At 33.7% G+C, this 27370-nt stretch overlaps 1 protein-coding gene across 1 annotated transcript in view; it reads right to left on the bottom strand.

Moving 5' to 3' along the window:
• LOC110461545 (receptor-type tyrosine-protein phosphatase mu-like) overlaps positions 1-27370 on the bottom strand; it is a 37838-nt gene that overhangs the window by 211 nt on the left and 10257 nt on the right. The window contains exons 4-33 of the mRNA XM_021515058.1: positions 24401-24499; positions 23526-23618; positions 21753-21842; positions 21245-21340; positions 20845-20940; positions 19999-20094; positions 19528-19623; positions 18943-19038; positions 17361-17450; positions 16151-16246; positions 14060-14155; positions 13652-13747; positions 12747-12875; positions 11153-11264; positions 10615-10703; positions 9729-10048; positions 9431-9518; positions 9017-9093; positions 8688-8724; positions 8013-8110; positions 6865-6993; positions 6449-6594; positions 5867-6002; positions 4992-5138; positions 3659-3758; positions 3433-3506; positions 2709-2834; positions 2339-2455; positions 1386-1543; positions 470-605 (exon numbers count right to left, since the gene is read on the bottom strand). Coding sequence (XP_021370733.1) covers positions 470-605; positions 1386-1543; positions 2339-2455; positions 2709-2834; positions 3433-3506; positions 3659-3758; positions 4992-5138; positions 5867-6002; positions 6449-6594; positions 6865-6993; positions 8013-8110; positions 8688-8724; positions 9017-9093; positions 9431-9518; positions 9729-10048; positions 10615-10703; positions 11153-11264; positions 12747-12875; positions 13652-13747; positions 14060-14155; positions 16151-16246; positions 17361-17450; positions 18943-19038; positions 19528-19623; positions 19999-20094; positions 20845-20940; positions 21245-21340; positions 21753-21842; positions 23526-23618; positions 24401-24499 — 3359 coding nt within the window. The remainder of the gene's footprint in view (positions 1-469; positions 606-1385; positions 1544-2338; positions 2456-2708; positions 2835-3432; positions 3507-3658; positions 3759-4991; positions 5139-5866; positions 6003-6448; positions 6595-6864; positions 6994-8012; positions 8111-8687; positions 8725-9016; positions 9094-9430; positions 9519-9728; positions 10049-10614; positions 10704-11152; positions 11265-12746; positions 12876-13651; positions 13748-14059; positions 14156-16150; positions 16247-17360; positions 17451-18942; positions 19039-19527; positions 19624-19998; positions 20095-20844; positions 20941-21244; positions 21341-21752; positions 21843-23525; positions 23619-24400; positions 24500-27370) is intronic.

Below are 27370 nucleotides of genomic sequence, written 5' to 3'. Positions count from 1 at the left end.
TGAGAAAAACAAATTTATTGAATGTTAATTGTTTTTGAGTTTCTTTGAAGCGTGCTGATAATCTTACCAATTAGGCATTGGTAAAAAATAACGAATAACGATTAAACGCGAACGCGTTTTTATTCGTGTACATTTTATTACAGTAGCAACATAATTGTATTTGTATTAATTATAGTTGTGATTTCAATGAATGAATTAAAAAAATGAATGTATTAAAAATATATATATATATATATATATATATACAATACATGTTTATGAATATTTGATATTCAATGAATTTTTAAAAAATGCCGTTAGAACAGTAAAAAGACAGCTGTAGGAAAGTAGTTTACATCTGGTATATTCATTGCCATCATTCCAAAAATATTTATCTTCTTTTACAGCTCCCATATTCCAACAAATAAACCCTAATTCAACACGACCTGGTTTCCAAATCACTATGAAATTTCATTGATATCTTACTCACATAGTTGGTGATGAATTCCGGACGTCTAAAAAGCAATTGTCTAGATATCTGAAACATGTCGACCTCCTCGTCAATCTTCATTTGGTCTCTAGCATTGCTGATACAGCAAAATAGTCCGCTCTGGGAATAACCGTCTCTGAAGAAGTAAATACGGCAGAAAAATAGTTAACAGTTTCCCTTATGTAACAGTAGAACCCTATGTATTCCATATATGAAAACTTTTCTTACTGGATTTTTGAGTGTATAGATCGTTTTCATCTATGATATAAATACTGTTTTCATGTGATATCATTTAAGCATATTTCATTAACAAATTAACTACAATTCAAATGGGTTATACAGCGCCTTTTAAGTCATCTTACGTGCCATCCTGTGGTAATGTTGTTTTCTTACTGTAAAGGGGAGGCGAATCCTATTTATTGTTTTTCAACTAAATTATAACGGGAAGGGAATAGCAAGGTTTTCTTCAAGTTTGTTATTTTGCCAATTGTACTGTCATAATCAAGCATACTTATGTCTTGTGAAGAATGATACAATATGTTGTTCCTATTTCTTTGTCTAGAACGAACGCATCATACACAAATAGTGTTACCAAGTCGTCGTAAAGTATGATGACAAGGTGATACTTTACTAGTTAAATAAGAGACAATTTAATTATTGACCTTTCCCATTAGTTGAAGGATATTTTTGCTATCTAGGACCAACCGATAGTATTAACATAAAACATCTTTAGGTAGATAAAAGTAAGGGTACCAGTCATACCTAATTTAGGGATATTCAGGCTTAATGTTTGACCAATATATAGCCCTCCTAATTCAATATTTACTGGACAAAATCAAGTATTTGAATTGTAAGTTTATTATATTGTGCTCAATGATTGGTTATTTATATAAGTAATAAGACGTTTATTCCATACCTGCACATAACTACTGTTTTTTTCGAGCCATTTGATTTTCTTCTGCTGTCAACTTGTTCTAGAAGCTGAAGGAGACCTGGGACATCCGGCGGGACTGACACGTGTCTATCCCAACCAGTCATGTGGAACACCCTGACTCTGGCATCATATCTCTGGTCCTGGAATAACCCGATTAGTGATTAAATTACAGTTCATGTGCAGTTAAAAGAAAATTAACAAATTTACTTTGCCGTTTATAGGAAATTAAACAACAATATTACAACGTTGGAAATTGGGATATATTGGCTGTACTGAAAAAAACCCATAATATATATATATTACCAATATTTCACCAACATCAGACACTTCCATTATTTTCCCACAACCATCATGCTTAAGTCTTTAGATACCTTAACTGCCGACCCAGACTTTTTTTTTTTACAAACTTTGTCCCATCGCATGGTGATGTGTTTTTTCAATTAGCATAATATGTACGCTGTATACGACAATGTTCTGCTTTCTTTCCAAGTAAAAATCTACCTGGCAAATAATTATAATCAAACTAACAAGCATGCTGATGCATGTTATGATTAAGTATGAAAGCAAAACAGTATTTTAAAATGCCGTTCATTGTAGGTCGTAGGTCGTCTCAAAGCGGTTCACACATTTTTGTCCGTGTTTATATATGGCCTTTGCAACCAGCCAATATCTTTCTCAACTCCGCGGGGATCATACAGCCGGTGCTGCCATTTCGGCGCTCACAGCTAGCATTCAACAATGTTAGCACTGCCCAATAACGTACTCATTTACAGCTGAGTAGACAAGAACAAGCGGAGTAAAGTATCTTGCTCAAAGATACAACAAAGTGCCGTGACGTGACTCGAACCCGCACCCATTCGGTCACGAGCCAGGCGTCCTACCACTAGACTACCGTGCCTCCGCGTTAACTAACGATGAATGAAAGAATGTCTTACTTGATTAGAGATCGCCACATCCATCAAATCTATATTAGCCAGAACTGAGGATCCTCCTTCATGCGTCAGTTGGAAGGATCCGATTGTTATACCCTTTCCTTCTTCTGGCAACCATTTCTATGACAGAAACAACTCATTACTAAAGCTCTTATCAGTAACTAGGAGTTTAACTCGGACCGACATATTTGATGAATATTAAACATTATCATGAACATATTTTTTTTAAGAATGTCAAGTTTGAAGAAGAAAAAAAATGATTGGATGTAGTAATTAATTTTGTTTATTAGACAGCATAGAAAGCAGTTTGTTAATATAATTTAAGTAAAGATTTGTAAGGTAGTTCCACTAAATCAAAAGATTATAGACTTACGACGTGATCGTTTTCAATGATAACGATGGTATCACAACTGTGGTCCATTATCATTGTCATCAGATCAACCACGGTGTCCTCTAAAGGAGTTTGAGTAACTATGTAACCGGTTCTGGACGTGTAGGACTGGAAGAAACATAATACAGTCTACAAACTAACGGTATATAGCCGTTCAAAGAACCATGTTTAAGTGTTTTATTTGTACTTGGTATTAAAGGAGGGCAGATTCCAAACAGAAAGAAAATCATGCCCTTATAACTTTCAAGTTTTTCAACAATCTATTGAAAAAACTTGTTACACGATTCCGGCAACATTAAACACAATCAATACGTTTTGACCATTTATACCACGTTTGCCTCTTAGCTATCGGTACGATACGTGTAATTTTGGTTTTGAATTGATCGCTAACATGTCAAATTATCCTTATGTATTGTAACCACAAAATAAAACCCTTTGTATGATCTAACAAAACGACGTTTTTGTGATATTGTATTAGTATAAATAATAGAAAAAATACACCAATCATGACAGATTAACTAGTTCTCCACACAGATAGCATTACTATGTTATGCGTGATACCATTTCCTTATGATAACCCCTCGTTTTCTATGATACATTTTGAAAGTAACGTAATTAGACGTGTTTAATTCAAGCTGTACACATGAACACACGATTGTATAAATAAATACAAGTCATCAAAATGTTTTAACGAAATCATATTTACAGGAACTGCCACGGCGTTGATATAATTTGTTCTACCAGAAGAGGCTGAAGTCAGGTAAGGTCTGAATTTATCAACTGAAAAACAAAATGACCAACCATATATCATTTGCAAAATGTGTTCAACTGTTTTCATGCAAAACGTCTATGAATAGATTAAAATTGACTACATATTTTTCATTTGATTGAAACAACAGATTGAGCTGTGTGAAACTGTACCAATAACATACCTGCTAAGACATTTGGGTCCCTGTTCTTATTCCTATTAGTGGGAAGAACTGCTGTTTTAAAGTCGCTTTGAGTATACGTTGGCTTCAGCTCTTGTGTCACCTAAACAATGCATCGAATTGAGAAATAATAATCATGACTAAATAAAGAAAAAGTGAATAAATAGAAAATGGTGAAGACAATTCTACATTTTATACTACATTTTATACCTAGTATAAAATCTCGTAACAGTGTACGTGCACAGAGATATATATCTATTTGAGTTAAACAAAACAAAATATAACGGAGGAGGAGGATGGATATGGAAACCCTAATTAAAGGAATGTTCAATATCAAATACATATTTGTCTCTCGTTTTAGTGTTATGAGCCTACTCTGAAATGGTTTTCAATAAAACATTTCGACAATAGTAATTGTACTTGTTAATGTGCCCTGTGGCATCCCGGTCCTTGATTTAATGACGTAACATTTCCCTGTTTAGACATAGATTTACATGGCTGGGTTGTCGTTGAGGGGGAAGGCACGTATTATTACGGAACAATTAGCCTTATACTTTTCGTTCTTTCAAAGGTCTCTCTCCAAGTTTTCCCCTTGAATATAGTCTGCCCTGGTTTATCGAATTATAATTACGGGTTTGTTCACTCTTTGGTATTTGGTATTTGCTTTATTATAACCTACAAAAATTTGATGATGGGATATTTTGTCTGAATTAATTTCTGAATAATCCAAGATGGATACTCTTATCCCCCTACAAAATGTATATATAATTCATTTTTTGATTTACAAAAATCATCAAAGTAGAGGAATCAATTGGGATGATTAGCTTTGCTTAACAGGTTTTACTCCTCAATAAATAAAGTTTATTATCAGTTAACATAAAGCATATATTACGCTCAATTGTCACGCGACCGCTTTCTATATGAAAACAATATCAGTAAAAGTATTTTCCGGTAAATAATTTTGACTGTGTCTTGAACACTCTGGTCAATCGAAAGAAGCTCGTAATATCCAATCAGATTAACCGGTTAATACATTTCACTATTGCCTGGAAATCGGTGAATTCATCAGGTTGTACAAAATAGGGACATTGATGACAAATAAGACACGGAACAAATATATACTGCAAGAATATACATACATGCTACAACTAAGGATTGTGTTATTGCGTTCATCTCATAAAAATAGCAGAAATACTACTCGTATTTGTGTTAATTTAAATACTACAACATAAATAATAAAAAAGTAACGAATTAAAATTTAAACCTAACAAATCATTACGGTTTGTTTTCTTCTGGAATTTGCAATGAAGAAGTAAACGAAGAACTATATATTTACCTTGTACTCTCTCCATAGTTTTGTTAGATTGACGGGTGCATCATTGCAAAGACTCCTAAGTGTAGTATGGTACTTCATGCTCGGTATAAGGGTGTCTGGCATGGCAAAGGCTTCAACTAGGAGGTTGTGAATAGCGATATACTGGTCCTGATATCATAAAAATAATTTCTCGTCATATTTTTTTTCTTTATGTAAGCGTTGATTGGAGAATAGTGACTTCACATCACACACTTGTAAAACAATTTTGCATCAAGAAATATAATTACTGAAGACGTGGAATCCGCATTTCTACATATATTATAATATCATAACGCAAGTTTATAGATGTCTTAACAATTTATATGTTCATGATATTTTATGATATCCGTTGATTGCATAATCATATCACGAGTGGGGTTGTACAGCAATGCTGTTCTGAATGCCGATTGAGTGAGTAAATTTTAAAACATACAGGACGATATATGTTGTATTAGTATTACATCAATGCAAAAATACAAGTCAACAAATTACAGAACTATTCTTTACCAGTATATTACACACGATATATAACAGGGAACATTAGCTAATCAGTTGCCCTCTCATTTAGCAACTCTGATTTTATTTGTGTAAGGAGACTACCTTCCAAAATAAAACACAAGACATGACGTGACACTTGAAACATATCTTGATATCGACTGAAGGCTTTGGCTATTCATGCCGGATAATTTATTAGTCCGTTTGCTATTGTGATAAATATGCAAAGTTTCATACAACAATGCTAAAGCTGTTAGCTTACTTATATGATTAGTGTGCAATAAGAAAGGAGACTGATTGATTTAAGTCACATGGTTAAATGTTTCATAGAAGGTGAGTCATTTATCGATAATAAGACTTACACAGGTTTGAACCATGTTGACCCTGTCCTTCCTCATGGTCCTAATGTAACCCATGACGTCAACCATTCCACTTGTTTTGCCGTGCTCTAACAAAGCATCCAGCGCGATGAACGTTCCTGTTCGTCCGATACCAGCACTATAAAATGACACACGATTCAACAGAATGATTAAAGCTAAGTTATAAGGCCAGTTGTTTTCTACCTTACATGTAACTGCTTCTGGTTTTATCACACATATTCTCCGTACGTTGACAAGACAATCGACCTTGGATTCTGTAATGTTGATTTTGAATATCAAATTTGATGCCGAGCTCGTGATAAATGTTAATGATATAAATAAACTGGAGAAGGTTTAATCTTAGGCCCTGGAGGTCCTGGGTTATACTGAATAATTCACTCGTTAGCAACTTTGTTGTAACCAATTCTTTTTGGTAATAGAAATAAACACAACATTTGCTGAACATTATATGTATTTGAACTGTAATTTAATTCTATTCCACAATAACATATAAAGATTTACCAGACAACTTCCCTAAGTATCATTTTTTTATATCCATTCACAAATCGGAAGTTATTCAAATACCTGCAATGGACCACCATCTTTCCTGTTAAAGTATTCTTGTAATGTTTCACACGACGATGGAAGACAACCAGTTCATTGGGGTCCGGAGTTCCGTGGTCTGGCCACGTGGTGTAGTGAAACTGGTGTATTTGCCGCACGGATTTTGTCTGGAAAGGTTGAAATTCACACACTTATGCTTCAGTCATGAATGTTCAGAAGTTGTGATACACAAGGATGACAGAAAACAGATAAAATATAAGCTAAGAAGAAAACCAGATACGTTATGAAAGTACACACCTCTTTGTTGTTTAACTGTTTTCTAATTATGGATAGGTGTAATTTATGCAATATCATCTTGTAAATGATAAGTAAGTGCACCAATGTGAGTTGATTTTACCAAATGAACAAAACAAAGGTTTGAATTAAACGACATTTACTTTCTTTTCTGTGAGAATGATATCCCGGATCACATAGAAAGCGTAAACCCTTTCTCTGTCAAGAACGATGTTGAAATGTTTTGTAGACATCGGCTCACCCTCGTCAGGCCAGTATTTCGCACACTTTTTCTATGATAAAGATAATTTAAAACATTAAAAAAATGTTTAAAATCATTAGGACAATGACGTCAGCAATGAACAGATTTGAGTCATTTCTGAACTTACCATTTCCTTATCATATTATGTATGCGTTATGTATTTTATTGGAAACTTACAGGATGTTTGAAAGCATGAACCATAGTTTGAGAAACCGTTTCACATATTTTGTTATGCAAGCGATATGTCTTTTTTCAAACATTCTTGGCTGTTTAAAACCTTAAACCATAGATTGGGAACCATTTCTCATATTTTGTTATGCATGCAATATGTCCTTTATTGAACATTATTGGCTGTTAAAAACCCTGAACCATGGTTTGAGAAACCATTTCTCATATTTTGTTATAAATGCGATGTGTCTTTTATTGACCATTATTGGCTGTTAAAAACTTTGAACCATGGTTTGAGAAACCATTTCTCATATTTTGTTATAAATGCGATATGTCTTTTATCAAACATTCTTGGCTGTTAAAAGTAATAAAAATCTTGAACCATAGCTTGAGGAATCATTTCTCATATTTTGTTATACATGCGATATGTCTTTTATTGAATATTCTTGGCTGTTAAAAACCTTGAACCATGGTTTGAGAAACCATTTCTCATATTTTGTTATAAATACGATATGTCTTTTATCAAACATTTTTGGCTATTAAAAGTAATAAAAACCTTGAACCATAGCTTGAGGAATCATTTTTCATATTTTGTTATACGTGCGATATGGATTTTTTTGAACATTCTTGGCTGTTAAAAACCTTGAACCATTGCTTAAGAAACCATTTCTCATATTTTGTTATAAATGCGATATGTGTTTTATTAAACATTCTTGGCTGTTAAAAAAAAAGGTATCAATTTACTATTGCATTCAACATTTCACACATAACATGAGAGTTAAAAATGCACGATGCCTTACTTAATCACTTAACAGTATATGCACCATACAATATACCGAAATTTTCAGAACAATATCCAAGGTGCAAAATTGTAGGTATTACCTTTGTTCCTTCAATAAGGTTGGTCAGCATAACGATTTTTCCAGATTTAAGCTGCCAGATCATACGCCACAGGTCATCTACAATTTTGTCCGTCGGACCTATCCATAAGGAAATGTATAATGTTAGTGTCATTGATCAATCTATTCACGTAAAACAATACACCAATGATTTAAGCATAGTGTTAATATATTTCACTTAAATTTTTGAACACTTTCAAAATGTTTCTCCATGTTGTTCCGGTCTTTGCAATCAAATTAGAAATGCATGGCATTATGATCATGATTCCTGCTTAAATATAACATTAAACCAATGTATAATCCTACTGGTAAACCGTTTATTTTCCCGTTATTTTCCCATTAACCACCCTTGATCAACTCTTGTCAAGCCATCGTAAGAACGACTGAATTACAGTATCTCATTATGACAGCACAGAAGCAACTCCATTCCACTCACGCATTGTGACATGTATTTGTAATCTGATGAAACCAAATTCATACACAAAATTAAAATCACCTAACAATACATTAGAAGATAAACGGAGGAAAGATGACTATACTATTGATTCAAATGTAAAGTTAACTTGTTTCAAAATTTACACAGAACGAATCTTTCGACACGGACAACGATCAAATTTGACTACGAAAATGAATCTAAGATGGTAAAATACATATTTACCTTGTGTTGCGATATATTCTGCAGGTAATGTGACACTCTGAAATGTACGAAACTGACATTTCATATTTAGTTTACTTGTCTTACCCTCAAAAGGTTTCTTCCTGAAGCAAACGCTATATAATAATATATATATATATAAAGAATATACGACTTTGCCACTTGCATGTACTTCGATTCTAATGAAAACAAAACAAATTGCTTTCTAAATAAATCAATTTTAAGAAAGTTTAACACAGCGTTAATCCTAGTCTATCATCTCAATTTCAATTTTTAAACGACCTTTTGGTTTTTATTTCGATACAAAATGTGGTTTGTTTGAAAATACTAACATCAATGTAGTTTGCGTTGATGTAGTCTGAATGAGGGTCATTGTCCAGTTTGTCAAGAATCACGCGGGAATGATCATCTATAAATATAGAAAAACGATACAATTGAGCAAAACACATGTCTCACTGGCATAGATAGAGTTTGATCAATCAGCGCCTTTGTATAAAATAAAAAAACATTATTTCGGAATTGGCTTGGGTAGTATTTCAACCAAATTAATATAACGTTTATTCTACTTTTACTTTAGACATGAAGCATTATGGATGAGACCTGAATGGACGAACTGTATTTCCCAGCATATCCTTATTTTGGATTGAACGGTAAAACTTATTGTTGAATCTGAAAAAATCATGACGATCGTTTCTGCATTTTGGCCTTTAATACTGATATTGAAATGATACAAAAGTCTTACTTACAGGGAAACGTAGACTTAAATCTGTTCTTCATCCTGTTTGCAGTCAACATTCCAATGTTGTGTTCATGTATAGCTCCGGAAGGTAGTGACTAATCAACAATTGTATATATATCACATAGTATATTTCGTGAAGACCTAGCCTAAGTGGTAGGTTGATAAATTATAGAAACTACAGAATCGACAGAGAATGTTTATCAAACCCTTCAATTATTACAATATCCGCATGAATATAAAAAAAAAATTGAAAAAGTAATTTAAATCAGAATACGTTTTGCAGCATCCCCATACATATAACTTACCGCGTATTCGTCTTCAAATGCTTTTGCCTCATTAAGCATCTTGGCTTTGACCATAGCTTTAAGATCGGAAAGAGCTATACTGACTGGACCGCTATTGTTGCATACGTTTGCGGAGCTGTCTTTATCTACATCATTAGCATTGACGTAAACGTTATCATGATTTGTCGGGATCTCTGTGGTATTTTCCACTTTTGCTATATCACTAGCGTTGACATAAACGTTCCCGTGACCTGCCGGGGTTTCTACTTTGGATCCATCATCAACAACTTCATAAACGTTTCCTTGTTCGGTCACGGGTTCTGCGGAGTAATCATCTGGCTCTGTAAAGGGATATTTTGATATTGATAAAACAGATTACAACTGTTTTAATCGAGAGAAAGTCACAGCGCACTTTATTCTGTTCGACACTATAACTATGTGATGTTTGATGTAACTCTTACCTGACATCTTTCTATATTTTTGTAGTTGTGATGCAATAGACTGGGTTCCTCACTCTTAATAATATTATAGCTATTGGTGTATGTGTGATATTTGAAGCTTATATGTCTGCTATTATCATAGCCTTCATTGTTATGTGTGATATTTAAAGCTCCCATGTCTGCTATTGTTATTGCTATTGTTGTTATGTGATATTATAATTGTTGTTGTTATGTGTGATATTTAATGCTCTTATGTCTGCTATTATTATAACTATTGTTGTTATGTGTGATATTTAATGCTTCCGTGTCTGCTATTATCATAGCTTGTGTTGTTATGTGTGATATTATCATAATTGTTGTTGTTATGTGTGATATATAATGCTTTCATATCTGCTATTATTATTGTTATTGTTGTTATGTGTGATATTATTATAATTGTTGTTTTCGATGTTCTCTATTAATATTACCGTAGCTGTAGTTGTGATGTGTTGTTCGAGGAATCTTTTTTCTGCTTATATCATCAAATGAGTCCTTTTTTGTTGAATTTTGTCTGCGTCTGCAATTTATACACATATATTTCAAGTATATTGTGTATTGATCCTCTTAAGTGATACTTAATATGTAATGTAAAGCTAAACAAAATAATTATTTTCAGTAACTAAACAACCTTTTTGTAAAATATGTGTAATTATACATTTAACAAGTCAATATTGAAATATTAACGTAAGGACACAATGCTGATTACACCTTTACAGTTTTGTTATAGATACAGTATGCCGAAAACGAATTACACAGTACCATACATCTATTTCCTTTTAAGATTTATGAATTTTAAAACATACTACATTCAAATCAAAGGATATGCCATACACTGTCTAAGTATGTGATTATATCAATGATGCGAAATTTACAATAGGCAGATATAATCATGTGACTAGTCATACTAAGTTAGGAACGCGTAAGTTGTCTGTTTATTATCTTAGCATCATTATCAAACAAACATACCTTCTGATAAGGAACACACTGGTTGATATTATAACAGCCAGGAGAAGTAGCCCAACTACAACCCCTACGATCGTCCCGGTATTACCATCCGATGTTTCGGTCTGCAGTACTTCTTTAAGTAGATTTTAAGTAAATACCCTTAAGATTTATTGATGAAAATATTATCGAAATTGAAAAAGAGAACCACTCTTAGATTACCTGCAACAGCAAGCTTAATGACGTTAATGGATATCCTACACCATGTCATTGAGTCCTACATGATTTGTCATAAGAAGGATTGATACAGGGAACGTTGCGGGAAGAATGTAGAAATGGCCATATTATAGATATTTTCTCCTTCATTACATACTGAAAATATTTAGGTAAACATAAGCTGTTTGGCCATAAATATCAAACTTGTACTTTATACACAAACAATGTACGCATTAAACTGGTCTCTTTGTTTAATTACAAAGGGACCAGTCCGTTTTCAAACGTTGCGACACGTTCAATGGAACATTCTTTGTGTATAAAGTAAAACACAGATAGCAGATTTTTCTAACTGAAGATAGTTGGGCCATACATATAATAGGAGTGAGAAAACCAACACGGCCAAAAGACCGAGATCGGAACTTAGCAACATCGAACTCCAGACAACACTTTAACCAACTAAGCTACCAGTTATATTATGATGTTCCATCTACAATGTACTTCATCAGTGAAAAATGAACATCATTGTTTTGAAGTCAGTTATATTTGGACTGTATTTGATGAATAAGTGCTTAAAGGTTATTTATGAGTTTATTTTATGCAAAGCATTACCGACATACACCCCCGTTTCAATATTTAGTAGGACAACAATGACCTTTAAGTGATGTCGGGGACGGAATAATACGTTACGCTATCATAACTTTAAAAGGCGATAAAACGTTTGTAAACCATTATTGTTTCAATCCGTCAATATCAATATGATCAGTGGATAACGTACAGATGAGTTTCAAAAAAAGGTTTAACTCTTTTCTCCCTCTTATCGACCGTAATTCTGTAAAATACGACATAAGCAGTATAAATGCAATATTGTAGGTATATGGGATAAGGATATTCCATCAAAGGTGTAGAATTTGGACCAGAATCGAGCCTTTGCCAAAGTTCTGACACCAAATTCCGCATCCAGTGGTGTCACTAGATGACAGCAATATTTTTATAGTCACTCATGCAAAGTTTTAACAGGCGTTTGATTGTGACGTCATAGTACAATACCGTCATCTTATTGTGACGTCATAATACAAACGGTGACTGAGTGCACCCATGTGGGATTAATAGAATCTTTCACCCCCTTGGGGGTGAGATAGGGGGATCTCAACCCGAGGGGGAAGATTCTTAGGGTGAGACAAGGAAATCTCACACCGGTAAACGTGCGGATACACCTGTCCAGTGTAAGAGAAAAACGTATCCCATATGATGAGTGTTCCGTATGGAGCACTTATATCTTACATACGTAGAAATGCATTATTATAGCAGTGTGGGATTCTAGATCTTGCATAACATGGTCTTTACTATGGCTATATTACTTTACTTAGGTTCGTAAGGTGTATAGTCAATGTTGATATCTTACTCATCTGACATGTATTTCCTTCGTATCCAGCAGAGCAGACAGATAGACAATAGCCTGTGTCCCGCACACATCTATCGCAGTTTCTACATGGCATGCTACAGTTTCCACCGTGTAAACCACCCGCACACTCTGTTTTGTCGTAAAAAAAACCTTTATTAATATTTTTTGTTCTTCATGTAAATCATTTTACTGGTATCAGTTAAGAAAGATATCGTTATTAATATAAGTTTTATTTTTAGAGAAGTAATGGTTTAAAATTGATGAAACAGAAAACATCTTATATAACCGTTTTTCATTGTTGATAGTGGTATTCGTTATTGACATAATAGGTATAAAACACATTTAATGTCTTTTTAATCCATACGTTAATACTTATTTCACTGTAAGTAAACGTTAAAGAATATCGGACAATACATATTCAGGTTTGTAACTTTATTTAAGTTGAAACCGGTATATTTAAATGGCAAGATATGCCATGAATTGTGGCCTCAAAGGGTACGATTTGCATGGTCAACAAATACATTCGGTTTGTGAACTGTTAAGAGATATTTTCTCATAGGGTTCGTTATATATACCCTAACTATATTCTGTATCGTTTATTTTTTGGAGAGAAATTAAATATTCACCGTACCAATAAATATAATAAAAAAACCACTTATTGTATATTTTGATACAGTCATGTTTAGATTTACTTCATAATATAAAACATTCTGTCCCATTCAATCGCATGTATGGTTAACGTATGACCACAGCGTTTGGTAACTGGCTGGTGACTGCATTTTTACACGGGATATATATGTATATATTATTTATTACAAGGTTTGTTTCACATCGATGTTTATTTTGTTGGCACCGAATGTTATCGAACAGTGTCAAAACGTGTATATCAAAATACAGCATCATACCTTCACAATCTCCACTCTCGGCATTGCAACGGTTATTCAGACAACTCTCGGAGCAACTGATGTTACAAAACGATCCATGTTTTCCAACAGGACAATCTAAAGAAAATCACGACTTTGGATTACTAAAGCTTTTGAATGTCCCAGCATTCAATGAAAGCCATATTCATCAATTTATAAAAAAAAATTTGGCAACGTCTGGAAATCTACATCCGCATTAATGGCAATAGTTGAACCTTGGTATTAAACACCACTTATCGAAATCAGGGGGGACACTTAATGTAAAAAAATGCTTTCAATGCAGTTATTTTATTTACACTTTATTTATAAAACTCAAGATCATACACAGCTTTCAACCTATGTTTTCTTTAAGTATAGTATATAACATACATTGGGACCCCTAGATTTTACCTGTACATGTTCCATCGCTTTGTTGGCAACTATTGTCTTTGCATTGACCCAGACAATCCATTGAACAGGAGGGGCCGTACTTTCCAGGATTACATGCTAAAATATTTGTATTCATTGAAATTATTTTAACTTTACAGTTCATATATAGAAATACGCACATTTTTATTTTTATACTTATTTTTTCAAATTTTTGAAAATAAGTTTCGTTAAAAGTATTATTTTTTTTTTGATAATATTTTTTAACAGACAAACAATCGAAGGTCACTATAGCCATATACTCCTGATTCAATTATATACGATAAATCTGAAGTCAAACAGGTCAAAAATGATCACTGCCATGACAATCATAGTTACATCATGTTGATGAACGAAGATGTTCGTCCATGTTGTAAAAATAGATGAAAAGGTATGTCTCAGTTTCAACATACTAAGACAAAATGTCATGAATATAGATATCACCAATGATTTGAAATGTGAGGCGTTTCCATTTCTACTCACTTAACCAGTTGTTATAGTGTACTAATTTTCAACAATTAATGTTTACCCTTCACCTAAAATCTCTATGAATTACTAATTAAAAATTCGATTGGCTTTTGTTGAGCATATTTTTATATAACCAAATACCATTACGACCTATTGATAATTTTTCTTAATAAAAGTAAAAAATAAATAAATAACAAACGATTAAAGAAACCTTGTATATCATTTTTTTTTTTTTTCAAATATAGCATAAATAACTCATGGCGAAGCTAACAAACTGGTCGTCATAATTCTTGAGAGCAATAACAATAACGATTAAGCCACCTTTCCTCTTCGAAATATTTAAAGCAGTTTTGACAATTTCTCAAACTGTACACAGTTATATGAATAATACTGTTTCCAGTACTGAAAGATAATGATATCCCAATAGAAAACTAACATTTCATACTTAAAATCAAATTGATCTATCTATGAACAAATCGCGATTTGTTAATAATTGTTGGTTTATACCTAAGCCTAGCTGATCATATGATCGTTGTGGTTACCTCCCTTGTTACTTTCATTTTCTTGAATGATAATGTTTGAAAGATCATTGACGAAAATAATGGAAGTTGAAGTTGTATCATATAAGATTTCGTTCCTTCCCGCCTACCCGCTCCAGAGCCATACAATGTAATGTATCGGGCCTTGTTGCTGACCGATATCCTTTGTATGTTTATGGATAAGACTTTCTTTGATGCTAGGTATCACACGAAAAGGGACTCAAGTCAAACGAGACAATATCTATTTTACTAGCGGTCTTTTGAAACAACACCAGTACCTCATCAGTAAAAGTTTTACCATATTGAACAGTGTCGACCGTCAATGAAGACTTTAACTTTATTAAGTTAGTGAAATTATCAATAATATTTGTAATCTCATGGATAGCATGATTTATTTGAAGAATTCTGGGGAGATGAAGTGTATAACATATCCAAGTGATAACATGACCTTTTCGTCCATTTTTCAAAGTATTCACAAATAGTTTTGTGAAAGAGTTTTGATAAAAATGGAGGGATATGAGGAGTACATCTGGTTCCAGTGAACTAATGTTTTATCTTTATTTTTATTTCGAATGTCCATATTGCAATATTCACATGTTATTTAATCTGAATTTATCTCGATATACGAGACAATTATTTTCCTTTTGGTTTAACCTAAAGTTTGTGACAGTTACCGTAACATTCGTAAGCCGACGTCATATAGTAACCAAACCAAAACAAAAATATCTGTGTTTGTTATTTTGTATCTTTAATACTCCATGATTTACTATAAATATGTTCAGCAAATAATTAACAAACTGCCTAAAATAGCATATCTACCGAGACGTTTTGGATATGTTTCTCTAATAAGTATTATATAACAAAAGGTACATATCTTCTGATTGAAAACAGCTTATTGAGGGGTTCAAATTGTTGCAAGGCACTTGATGGTAAGCATTTCAGTAAATGTTCTATCAAAACTTAATATCAATTATTGATCAAAAGCAAGACATTAATGATCAATTTTAAAACTTGTTGTATTTCAAGATTTATTGTAGTGTTGATATTATAACAAGATAACAATACTTACCTATACACTGTCCATTGCTCTTCGTGCATGTGTTGGCTTCACAGTTGACAGAGCAATTATTTGTACACTGATCACCGTATTTTCCAGGAATACATTCTGTAATATAAGTAGATTCTTTTAGTTATTATCAGTATTACAATTCAATTAACAGATTCAATGGTACATGTTTATAAGTTACACCTAATGATGTTTAACATTATTCGATTCATGTTAATGTTAAGTACTTATCTAATCAAAGCACGCAAATGTATGGAATTATAACCATGTATCATACCACTGTCAAAATAAACTTGTATCGTCTCGAAAATAAAAGATGAATCGTTTCTTCTCCCTTTAGAATAAAACATTCCTCTTTATCAATATCCACCTGAGACATGCATGAATTGTCTTTGCAGTTTTCAGAGCAGTCAATGTCAAATGTAGCCTACAACGACTTACAATTTTCCAATCTGTCATGTATGGTGCGGACCTGTGACAATAGTATCAAAATTGAAATAGATGATAAATGTATTGAACACAGCTATCATGATTAGTAACACTGTTATTGATACAAAAGATCAGTTATAATAAATAATGTTCATTCTTAATTAAATAGAGTCTTGCGAAAAATGTTGAATTGAAACCCCCACGAACAAGAGGTAATGTTGTATATTATTATTAAAAATAATCAATATGATTATGTTTCATTAGTTATTTAAACATGTCAAGATAACAGTTTTTGTGTTGACTGTACCGAGGAGACGAAAGCGCTACGAGACTTAATCGTCAAACTTTGGTCTTGTTTAATTTTATCATTAACTAATAGGCCAACTCCTGTACAAATGTTATGTACATTTCACGAAATTACTAATGAGATGTATGAATTAGTAAATCATATCTTGATGACAAATCACGCAACACATTGAGCGTTATAAGGGGCACTAAGAACCAATGATAGACTTGAAATCATATCCGCTATTCTTCTCCTTAGCCTTGAAGTATTTCTTCAATTAATTGTAGTACTATGGGGGAATGTAAATACCCTGCATCAGGATCGACAAATTATGGTAAGGAATATGGAACTGGCTTAGGCAAAAGACATGTTCTGATAAGCTAACTGCAACAACTTACCTAAGCAACAATTATCTCTCCTCATGCTCAATAATCCATATATATCATCACTTTTACTGTCACCACAGCAACAGTAACTACTCGGCGAAGTTATAATTACCAAAACACTGTTCGGACGCCTGGTCACATGTCACACAATGCGAAGAACAACTGGTGTCACATAATTCCCCCTTTTTGCCAGGATTGCATCCTGAAAATATACATAATTATCGTGGCATTATTATGATGAGGAAAAATAGGAATAGAAAAGAAATGTCGGAAAATGTGTTTCAAGTTTGATAGGAACTTGTACTGGTTGATGAGGTGTACTGTTTAGAAAATATATAGGAATTAAATCTGGATTTTCCCAGTGTGTCGGTAAATTTTCCCCCGTTCATACTTGCATGAACACTGGAAAAATCCAGATTCAATCCCTATAATTCCAAATCACTGTCAACGGAAAGGAAAACCAAAAACATCATTCAAATTACGAACTTTTTTCTTACATTCATAGATTATTTCATAAGGTGTAGTATTATAAGGTAACATCGCAACGTCATTTCGGGGATCTCGAACCTAACTCATGTGAACATTTTCCAAAGGTCGCTTCATATCCAGCTTGTTAATGAAAACATTGAAGAAACAGTAACGTTTGCGAATGTGCTTTGAATTTACTAAGGCGATTCGACAAAGAGAAAGCTTTCAACACTGTAGCCTCGTGCAAATGTGAAGTCGATGGATGATGATTCTGGAGAACGGAAAGACCGGGGTTGACACCCGGTTTGAAGACAGCGGTGTTTATTATGACGGGAAGGTCATTAGCTGGACTCGTCACGTTTTTAATTTCATGGATCATTCCAGATATAAAATATGAAAGAACTTTAATTTGAATGTCGTGAGAGGAACATTATGCGTCGTAATTCCAACCCAGCGTTCCTCGGTGTTTGGTTGTTTGTAGTCTGGGACTCGCTATGTGCGGCGTATATACCGAGGGCAAAAGCTTAGTGTTTACATGTCGCGTTCGTCATGTCCGTGGAAATTCATGGATAATACAGTATATGTGTAATTAAATTCACCTCTGTGATACTTTCTAATGTTAGAAACATCAATATTAATTCCTGTTTTTGATCACTGTGTGTAGATCCATGTGTGACATTGAAATACCTTGTCAGCTTGAGCTTTGTCAGATTGATATCGTCGATACGTCAGACGACAGAACGTGTCAATGTTGTGAATATGGTCAACTGTAGGATAAACTCATTTACTGTTTAAACTTCTAATACTTCAAATAATAAACAATAAGACAAAAATACAATAGTAAAGATTAATTATAAACAGTAGATCTTGTTTTTTCACGGCGAGACAACTTGAACGACAATGGGAATTAGGAAAATTCAAAAGGTAGTCCCATGGAAAAAAAACAGCCATTCATACTTATATTAACAGCTATATTTTGGGTCACATGTGCTACTATTAACAAATCACAGAACCTGTAACAAAAAGGAAAATCAAATATGGAATTGTGTATGATTGAGAAATGATAGCTTAAACGGAGTGAATGGTTAAAATCAGAGGGATGACGTGTGAAAACATCCTCTCTTGAAAACCATGGATCATGACACTTATTTTAGGAATAGGTGTTAGACATCGTTTTGTTATTGACGTATTAATCATGTAAACTTTGTATGTAATACACTACTTACCTATACAATGTCCATCGCTCCTAGTGCAGTTTTTGTTTTTACAATTGTCAGAGCAATTAACTGCACAATTGTCACCATGTTTTCCAAGAACACATTCTGTAAAAGTAATTACCTTATCAAAAGAGATACACAAAACATATTTCAAAGAATGCAAATACTGAACAATATCTGTCAATGTTTTATTACATTTGACTCTGGTATTTTTGCAGTAAATAGAACATAGAGATGCATCACATGGTTTAAATTTAACTCAATTATAAAACGAACGATTAACGAATCGTTTAATTATATGATCTTTCAATATAGCGTTTAATGCTTTATTGTATCTAGTAAACCTATTTAAATATGAAGTTCCATAGTATTTAAATCAGTGAGGTGTTTACAAATTACCTAAGCAATATCCATCGTCCTTAGTACATGTTTTGTCTTGCAGTTGTCATTAACACTCTCTAAATATGTCACGTATTGAATAAAAGATCAAGAAAACACCCGGGACCCTCGATGTTCGTGAATTTGTATTTAAACAGTCGATACTACTGAGTGTAATAGTTGTGCCTGTCCTGATGTATATAATGATCTACGTACCTATACAAGTCCCGTCGTTCTTCATGCATGCTTTGTCTTTACAGTTGACAGAACAATCAGCTGCACAATCATCACCATATTTTCCAGGGACACATTCTAGAAAAAAACATATTTACTTACGGAAGTTAGACGTTGGTGGAAAGTTCGTTAAACCTTTTAATATTTCGCTAGTAAGAACGTGTCTAAAAATAAAATGAAAATCACAAGAGGTTTTCGAATTATATGATCGCCATGAAAGATCCGTCAATGTTATATCATTAAAAGAGATGTTAAATATTAAGATTTCATAAGTTTATTATCTTTACTTAAGCATTATCTTTTGCCCTTAAAGCAACATTTATCTTTACAGTTCTCCGAGTTTATTCAATTAAATGATCTTGCGAATAAAGTTTTACGTGTTTTATCTGCAATGACACATTTGGATTGTCAAATACCATTGTACTTATATCCGATAAGGCGAATTTTGGTTACCTAAGCAATATCCGGTTTCCTTCATGCATAATATGTTCTTACAATTGTCAGAACAATCAACGTCACACACGTCACCATGCTTTCCATTAACACATTCTGAAATATAAACATATATATATATATAACATTTTATTACTAACATGTGACTTATTGTGCAAAACACATCCTGCGATATCAACATACAAATACAACTGTGTGGAGTGTGCATACTGAACACTTGTAATAGAACGTGAATTTTAGGCCACTCTTCTAAAATATTCGGTTAATTTTCCTGCAATGCCGAAGAAACAAGAGTGGTTTTTAAAAGGATCCAAACGTTGCTAAATTAATCGTTATTGTCACGTTATCCATTTTATACTTTTATATCATAAGACTCTTTCATGTCCAGGGGTGAAGGATATGGAAATTCCAACAGAGGGGTTTTCAAATTTGGTAAAACCCGAGGTTTTCATCCTTGGGCATGAAAGAGTATTTTTCTCTCATTCCAACTACCAGCAAAAGCTGAGAAACCATGAAAATGCGTTTGAACTGGCTTCCATTTTGAAAATATCGATTTTCCCCCTGAGCTTTTATGACGAAAACAAATTCGTCAGCGAGATTTAGAACACCCCATTTGTTTGCACAGAAAAATAATCTCACCTTTCCTACGTGTACGGTAAATATATCGAAAAATGTTTTAATTTCATCATGTTGCCTTTCCGCATTGCGGCATCGGTGTTTTCCAAATTCGTGAAGTCACGTCATTGTTGAGCCATTATGACGTCATGTGAAATGAAGTGTTAGATAGAAATTTCCTACACCCCTTTCTTACCCACAAGCACATGAGAGAAAATGCTTATTACTTACCTATACAATGTCCATTGCTCTTCGTGCAGTTTTTGTCTTTACAGCTGTCAGAGCAATCCAATTCACACATATTCCCATGTTTACCAAGAATGCATTCTGTCAAACGAATGATCTTTATTTTAACATGTGCCAATATTATATTTTCAAATAATAAATGCACTGTTGCATAATGAGACATATGGTGAGGAATATTTTTTTTCGTCTGACTGATATTGTCCCAGTAAGCACGTGTCTAAAAATAAACACACCAGTGGGATTTCAATGTAATTATTATATTAGCGATTTTTATATTATATGGGTGTGGTGTTTGAAAAAGATTACTTATGTTTGATCTGGACAATTGATATGCAATTGCAACTATACAATAAGAAATTGCACCATATCGATATCTGTTATTTACCTAGACAATATCCATTGTCCTTCATGCATGCTTTTTGTTTACAGTTGTCAGAACAATCAAAGTTACAAGCATCACCGTACTTTCCATTAACACATACTGAAACAAACATATGATTAAGAATCAGTGCTTGATATATATGAAGATTCAAGAAATATGTTCAACATCACTTAACAAAATAGTCTTTATGAATCATCAAAAGTGCAATGGTCGATTATCAATATGCAACTACAGTAGTTTATGTGATATGCAGTTTGCTATTTTATACAATGAGTTGAATTTAGTGATGGTATTATTTATAAGGTTGGCAGATAGCTGACATCATTTTATCTACGCAATGATGAGATAGACCTAATGAAACAAACGACCCGGATGTTTCAGGTGGTTTAAATCTACTTTTCATTTCCCTGCTTTTAAAGTGCTTTGAACAAGTCATATTTGCAAGAACCAATCAAATTTTACGGAGAACGTGCGCTCATGGGTTTTCCCTATCTTGCCTTGTTTTAATTACCAATACATTTGTCGGACGACTGTTCACATATCACACAATTCAAAGGGCAGTTAACATCACAGAGGTCACTCCTTTTACCGGTAATACATCCTGAAAAGAAAAAGAGTTTTGGAATCGTATGTTTACTTTTTCGAAATCATGTAATTAAATGATATACACATGGTGCATTATAACAAGAGAGCAGAAAGTTCCCGGTGTAAAAGTACTCGTTATTAAAGGGTAAGTGCTTCCTTCTATACGTAATAAATTTCCATCCCCCCCCCCCCCCCCCCCCCCCCCCNCGCGAGATTTACTCAATCATAAGCGCCCACTCATGGTAATCACACACAACGTATAAAGGTTATTCCGGGACCAAAAATGTTTTCGTTTGTTATACGTTACACAACTTTTGTCGGCAATGTTCAATAATCTGTGTATATTGCATTAGTGTTGATAACTTTAATATTGAACAAAGAATCAAATAATGTCTATGATAAATACAATATATGTAAATGTACTGATCATGAATACAGTGATATTAGTGTTACTGATCGTAGATACACTATTTGTGTTTACATGCACATACGGAGGTATCTTAAATAACAGGCAAAATCATAACTAATACAAATTTCCCAATCACGTGTTAGCATCTAGGATTGTGATTGGATACCTCTATTGCTCCCTTTGTGCATATTTTTACCAAGTGATCTGGACAACTACCAGGGTATCATTCTGATGACCCGTTTTATGTGCTAGCGACAGCAACGCTGATACTTGTTTCACCATGTTGCTGTTAGACGTGTAGGTGTTTATCAAAGGGTATGAGTGCGGTCAATCTAATGAACAATATTTGAAGTATGGCCAAGTAACATATCAGATAATACGATAAGACTTTGTTTTTTGAGTAACAAAAAAATATCTATTTTACAACAATTATGAAATAAGTTTTCCCATCCTATATTAATATTAATTAATCCTAGTGGCCGGGATGGGTCTTCGCATTGCGTCTAAGTTTGAGAGGAAACTTAAGAACCCGGTAACATACCGTTTCATGTCCGATCGGAGAATCAAACCCCGACGGCTTGGTAAATTTTCTCGAAAAAAAAAAGGTTTCTCTTTTGATATAGATATTTTCTCTACGCCGCTGGAATACGTCATACAAACGCACAGGCTCTGTAGGCGTTATCATGCAGATGATATAAGTAAAGTAGTCTGATACGTTTGATGAAGATCAAAGGAACCGCGCGGCAGTAAAATGGGCAAAATGACATGCGCTAAAGTTGGATGTAGCTCTTCTGTAATCTTTTAAGTACAGGTATCAGTCTAGCTATTCGTCATGGTTTTAAGCATGAAACAAACCAAATAGCTTACCGCGATCCTTCGATTTTGTCAAGACACATTCCAGGGGTGCAGAGACTGAAATCTTCGGATTCGAGGACAAATGTGCCACCCGACCACCCATTAAAACATTATTTTGTAAAGCTTCACTGATTATAAAGCATAGCGATTTTAATGTTAAGAACCTTTTTCTGTTAGAATGTCATATTGCCGCGAATGGCATATAAATCAAACTATATCATATAGTTTCATTTATTTGTGCTTCGCGGCAACTTACTGTATCCTTCATTGTTGATTACAGAACAAGTCCATGTAGTTTATCCCATGCTCATCGCTGGGTCTGAACTCATGCTTTCGAACGCATCGTAGAACTGCCTACTAATCATCAATAAAGAAAATATAGAAAGACCCCAGATATTTAGGTAAAAACCTGCAAAATATATTCGGCATACGTACCTATACAATGACCTGTATCTTTTTCACAAGTACTTTTACAGTTAGCAGAGCAATGCTGTTCACATAAATCACCAAACATTCCGGGTAAACAATCTACAATGTTAATATATTTTTCTGTCAGGAGAGTATATGAGCTTTATACGGTAATAGAGCACGCATTTATTGATATCAATATATTGATAAGTTCGTACAAATTTTATTCTCTTACTGTGATAAAGTTGATGCCAGGTTTATATTGGTCATTAATACGTGCTGCTGTTACCCTATGTACTATAATGGAACCTCTGCCTTGATACATTTGTATGTGTTAGATACTTGTAAGTGTTAAATACTTCTTTGCTAATGGCCGTCAAAGCAAATTCAGTAAAAGGCTCATACATTCCCGGTGTTGTGGTTTTTCAAATAAACTTAAACCATTCACAGACACAAATCTACCTAAATGCTACTAGTTATTGATGTGGCTGAATCGCCATGACAAAGAAAGGCACCTTGGGACAACAGATTTAAGAACTTTGACATTGTCATTCGAACACCATATCTCACTGAACATTTCAAGCCATCTGTTCAATGAAAAGTGAAGAAAACGAAATGGCCACATAGTGAAAGAAGCACAGCCTACACTTTTCGTCTGCACCGTTACACGAATGTTTAGGATGCCCATTTTTGAAGAATCTACAGTACCACCTGACCAAGTGGATGTGATGATAAAGTGTGTCAAAAGCCACAGCTAGAATAGAAATAGATATATAGTATCCTTGCCATCTGTTGAAAGTATGCAGAAATATTTTAAATTGTACATGGCGAGTAAATGTCAAAACAGTAGTATTGATATTAGTAAATGGATGTGTTGAACATGTAGTTTGGTCCGAACTCACAGAAGCAGGATCCAGTTATAGAGTTACAGTTTCCTCCATAGCAGCTTCCTGAGCAAGGACTATTACAGCTGCCGGTACCATAACGTCCGATTTGACATCCTGTACAGTACAAAATTGAACATATATTATTTATCTGATTGCAGGTTACATGATTGTAAACGTTTTAATGTTTGTATTTAAAGATACAATATTACAGGTGTTCAACATTGGCATTGTTAGGACGAATACAGGGTATCTCAAACTAGTTTCCACATCAGATTAAGTAAAAAAAAAAGCTCACAGATTGGTTTCATCATGAGTCCTGATTTCATTTGTGAGGTCAAAATGACGGTTAATATATACTATTGTTTCATGTCAGATACCACTAATGAATGTGATGGTGATATACAGCGTACACTGAATTATATAGGTGATATATGTATATTATAGTACTGTAAGACTAGATAATACTCTAAAAACCTGTTAGAATTATTTGTCATGATATTGTTTCTCCGAAATGTGTTTATTTACGAAAATACAAAGAACAATATTTTGTTTAAGTGGAATGTGAGGTCACCATCGAGAATTAAGTTTTAAAAAAAAAAAGAATAACTGGATAATATACGATATGTTGCAATACATTTACCACGAAACACAGTTCAACCTTAAACAGAATCAATGTTATCTCAGTCGTTTACCGTCAGTGTACCTAAAATGGGACACTTGTGAGAAATTCACCAAGGAAATTGACATGTATTTCAAAGAAGTATTTTTATTTGTTCAATTTCACTTTAGACACTTTTCAACTATATATATTGACTTTATGGACTATTAATTATTGTCACAAGGACAGTTTAAGGTTAGAAATAATTTTCAAAACATAGCTTACCTAATTTACGTGCCATGCGACGCTTTCTATTTGGATATAATTTTCATTAACTCATATTTTCAAAACTGAAGCTAAAGTGGTGATGAAAATTTGATCAGAACCTTCTTAACGCTTAAAATATTGTGTACTGTTTAATTTGCTCTTATTGATCGTGTATCCCACAATGCTAACTAAAATACCAAAATGTCCCTTTCATGATACAGACTCATCTGTTAAAGAGCACACGTGACCCAAATAGTATTTAGCAATCTATTTATAAAACCCCGTGCCGGAAATATCTACTTGCGATAGAAAATAGAAATGAATGATGAAAACAAGGACAAATATTTTTTGAATTAATATTATAGTATAAAATGCAACAATGGGGAACCATCAAATACACAACCTTACGAAACAATACTGTATACTTCATTATAGTACAGTTTACATCATGGCATAACAGTGTACCTCGTTACATTACAGTTTAACCGCAACATATCAGTGTAACTCTCATCATTACAGTATACACAGTAGCATAACAGTATAAACGGTAACCTTACAGCAATACGCCAAACATCACAAAATACCTTGCAAAATTACAGTATACCTCGTAATGTCACTGTATGTATTTCAACATTCCAGTATACACCTTGAAAATACAGTAGAACTCGTAATATTAGAGTTAAGCTTGCATCATTAGATCAACACCGTAATACTACAGTATACCTCATATTATACAGTATACCCCGTATCATAACAGTATAAATCGTAGCATAACAGAATATCCCGTAACAATACCGTATATACTAGTTAACTTTATAGTATATCCCGTAACATTACAGTACACTTCGTAACATTACAGTATGCGGCATAATAATACAGTGTTACTTGCAACATTACTGTATATCCGGCATAATAATACAGTGTTACTTGCAACATTACTGTGCATCCGGTATAATACTACAGTGTTACTTGCAACATTACTGTACATCCGGCATAATAATACAGTGTTACTTGCAACATTACTGTATAACAGGTAACACTAAAGGTTCTATTTAGTAAAATGACAACCTGAAAATCGAGTCTTTACTGAAAATATATATCCCCTATCGAACATGTATACAGTTGGCAATTACATGACCTAAAGCCAGCGTCCAGTGTGGTCAGTTTCATCTTTTGGGGAAGCCGGTGATAAAAATAGCTACGACCGAAATAACGCAACATCCGGGTCTTTCATTGAGAAGTAAACATTCTTGAATTTACACAATACATCTCACGTAAGAATTATAAGTACCATGAAATCAGATATATCTGTTCACATTTGGATTTGAATGAAAATAAACAGGTGCAATTATAGCATGCACGCACTGAGAGGGTGCTGCAGGGAGAATTTCAAATCGCGAAAAGTACGATATCAATAGGTTTAAACGTAAATACACTCCATTATAACGATGTTTGAGATCCTGTTTGAGATCCTGTTTGAGGATGATTTTGATTCAGAATGAATGCATGTATTTGTATTCCAGAGAGGCTAGGTGAATAAAGAAAGAGTTTACCTTCTCTCCTCGGTTGGAGAGTAATTTTGTTAGCTAGAAATTCACCGCTAAAACGTACGGCTGTACAGTTAAGGATTTCTCCGTTACTGATAAAAAAACCGCCAGCAAAACACTGCCTTTTTTCAATTTCCCAACATGAATTGTTCATAAGGAGTATCAAACTATACTATAATGAAGAGTTTTGTGTCAGGGTTATAAAAAAACTTACTTCACTAAATTGTCTCGTTAAAATATACCCCGCAACATTACAGTTTACTATATAACATAACAGTATATCAGGAAATGTGACACTATCACAGGAGATCATTACAACCGTCAACAACAACAACAAATCAAAGTGAAGTTCCATATTCAATGTTTATTTGTATAACAGGGCACGTGATTACGTGGATATTTCACATAGCATAATTCAATAATTCGTTTTTATTTTAATCTGATAAGTAACATTAGCAATACTGATATAGAGACTGATATATAGACAAACACCAGGGCGGAGTGACGGCGGAGGGATATATAGACAAACACCAGGGCGGAGTGACTGCGGACGGATATATAGATAAACACCAG

Source organism: Mizuhopecten yessoensis, unplaced genomic scaffold, assembly GCF_002113885.1.
Source record: "Mizuhopecten yessoensis strain PY_sf001 unplaced genomic scaffold, ASM211388v2 scaffold10635, whole genome shotgun sequence".
In the NCBI taxonomy this organism is placed as follows: domain Eukaryota; kingdom Metazoa; phylum Mollusca; class Bivalvia; order Pectinida; family Pectinidae; genus Mizuhopecten; species Mizuhopecten yessoensis.
Note: the sequence above shows the minus strand (reverse complement) of the source record. Positions and strands in the feature narration are given on the sequence as shown.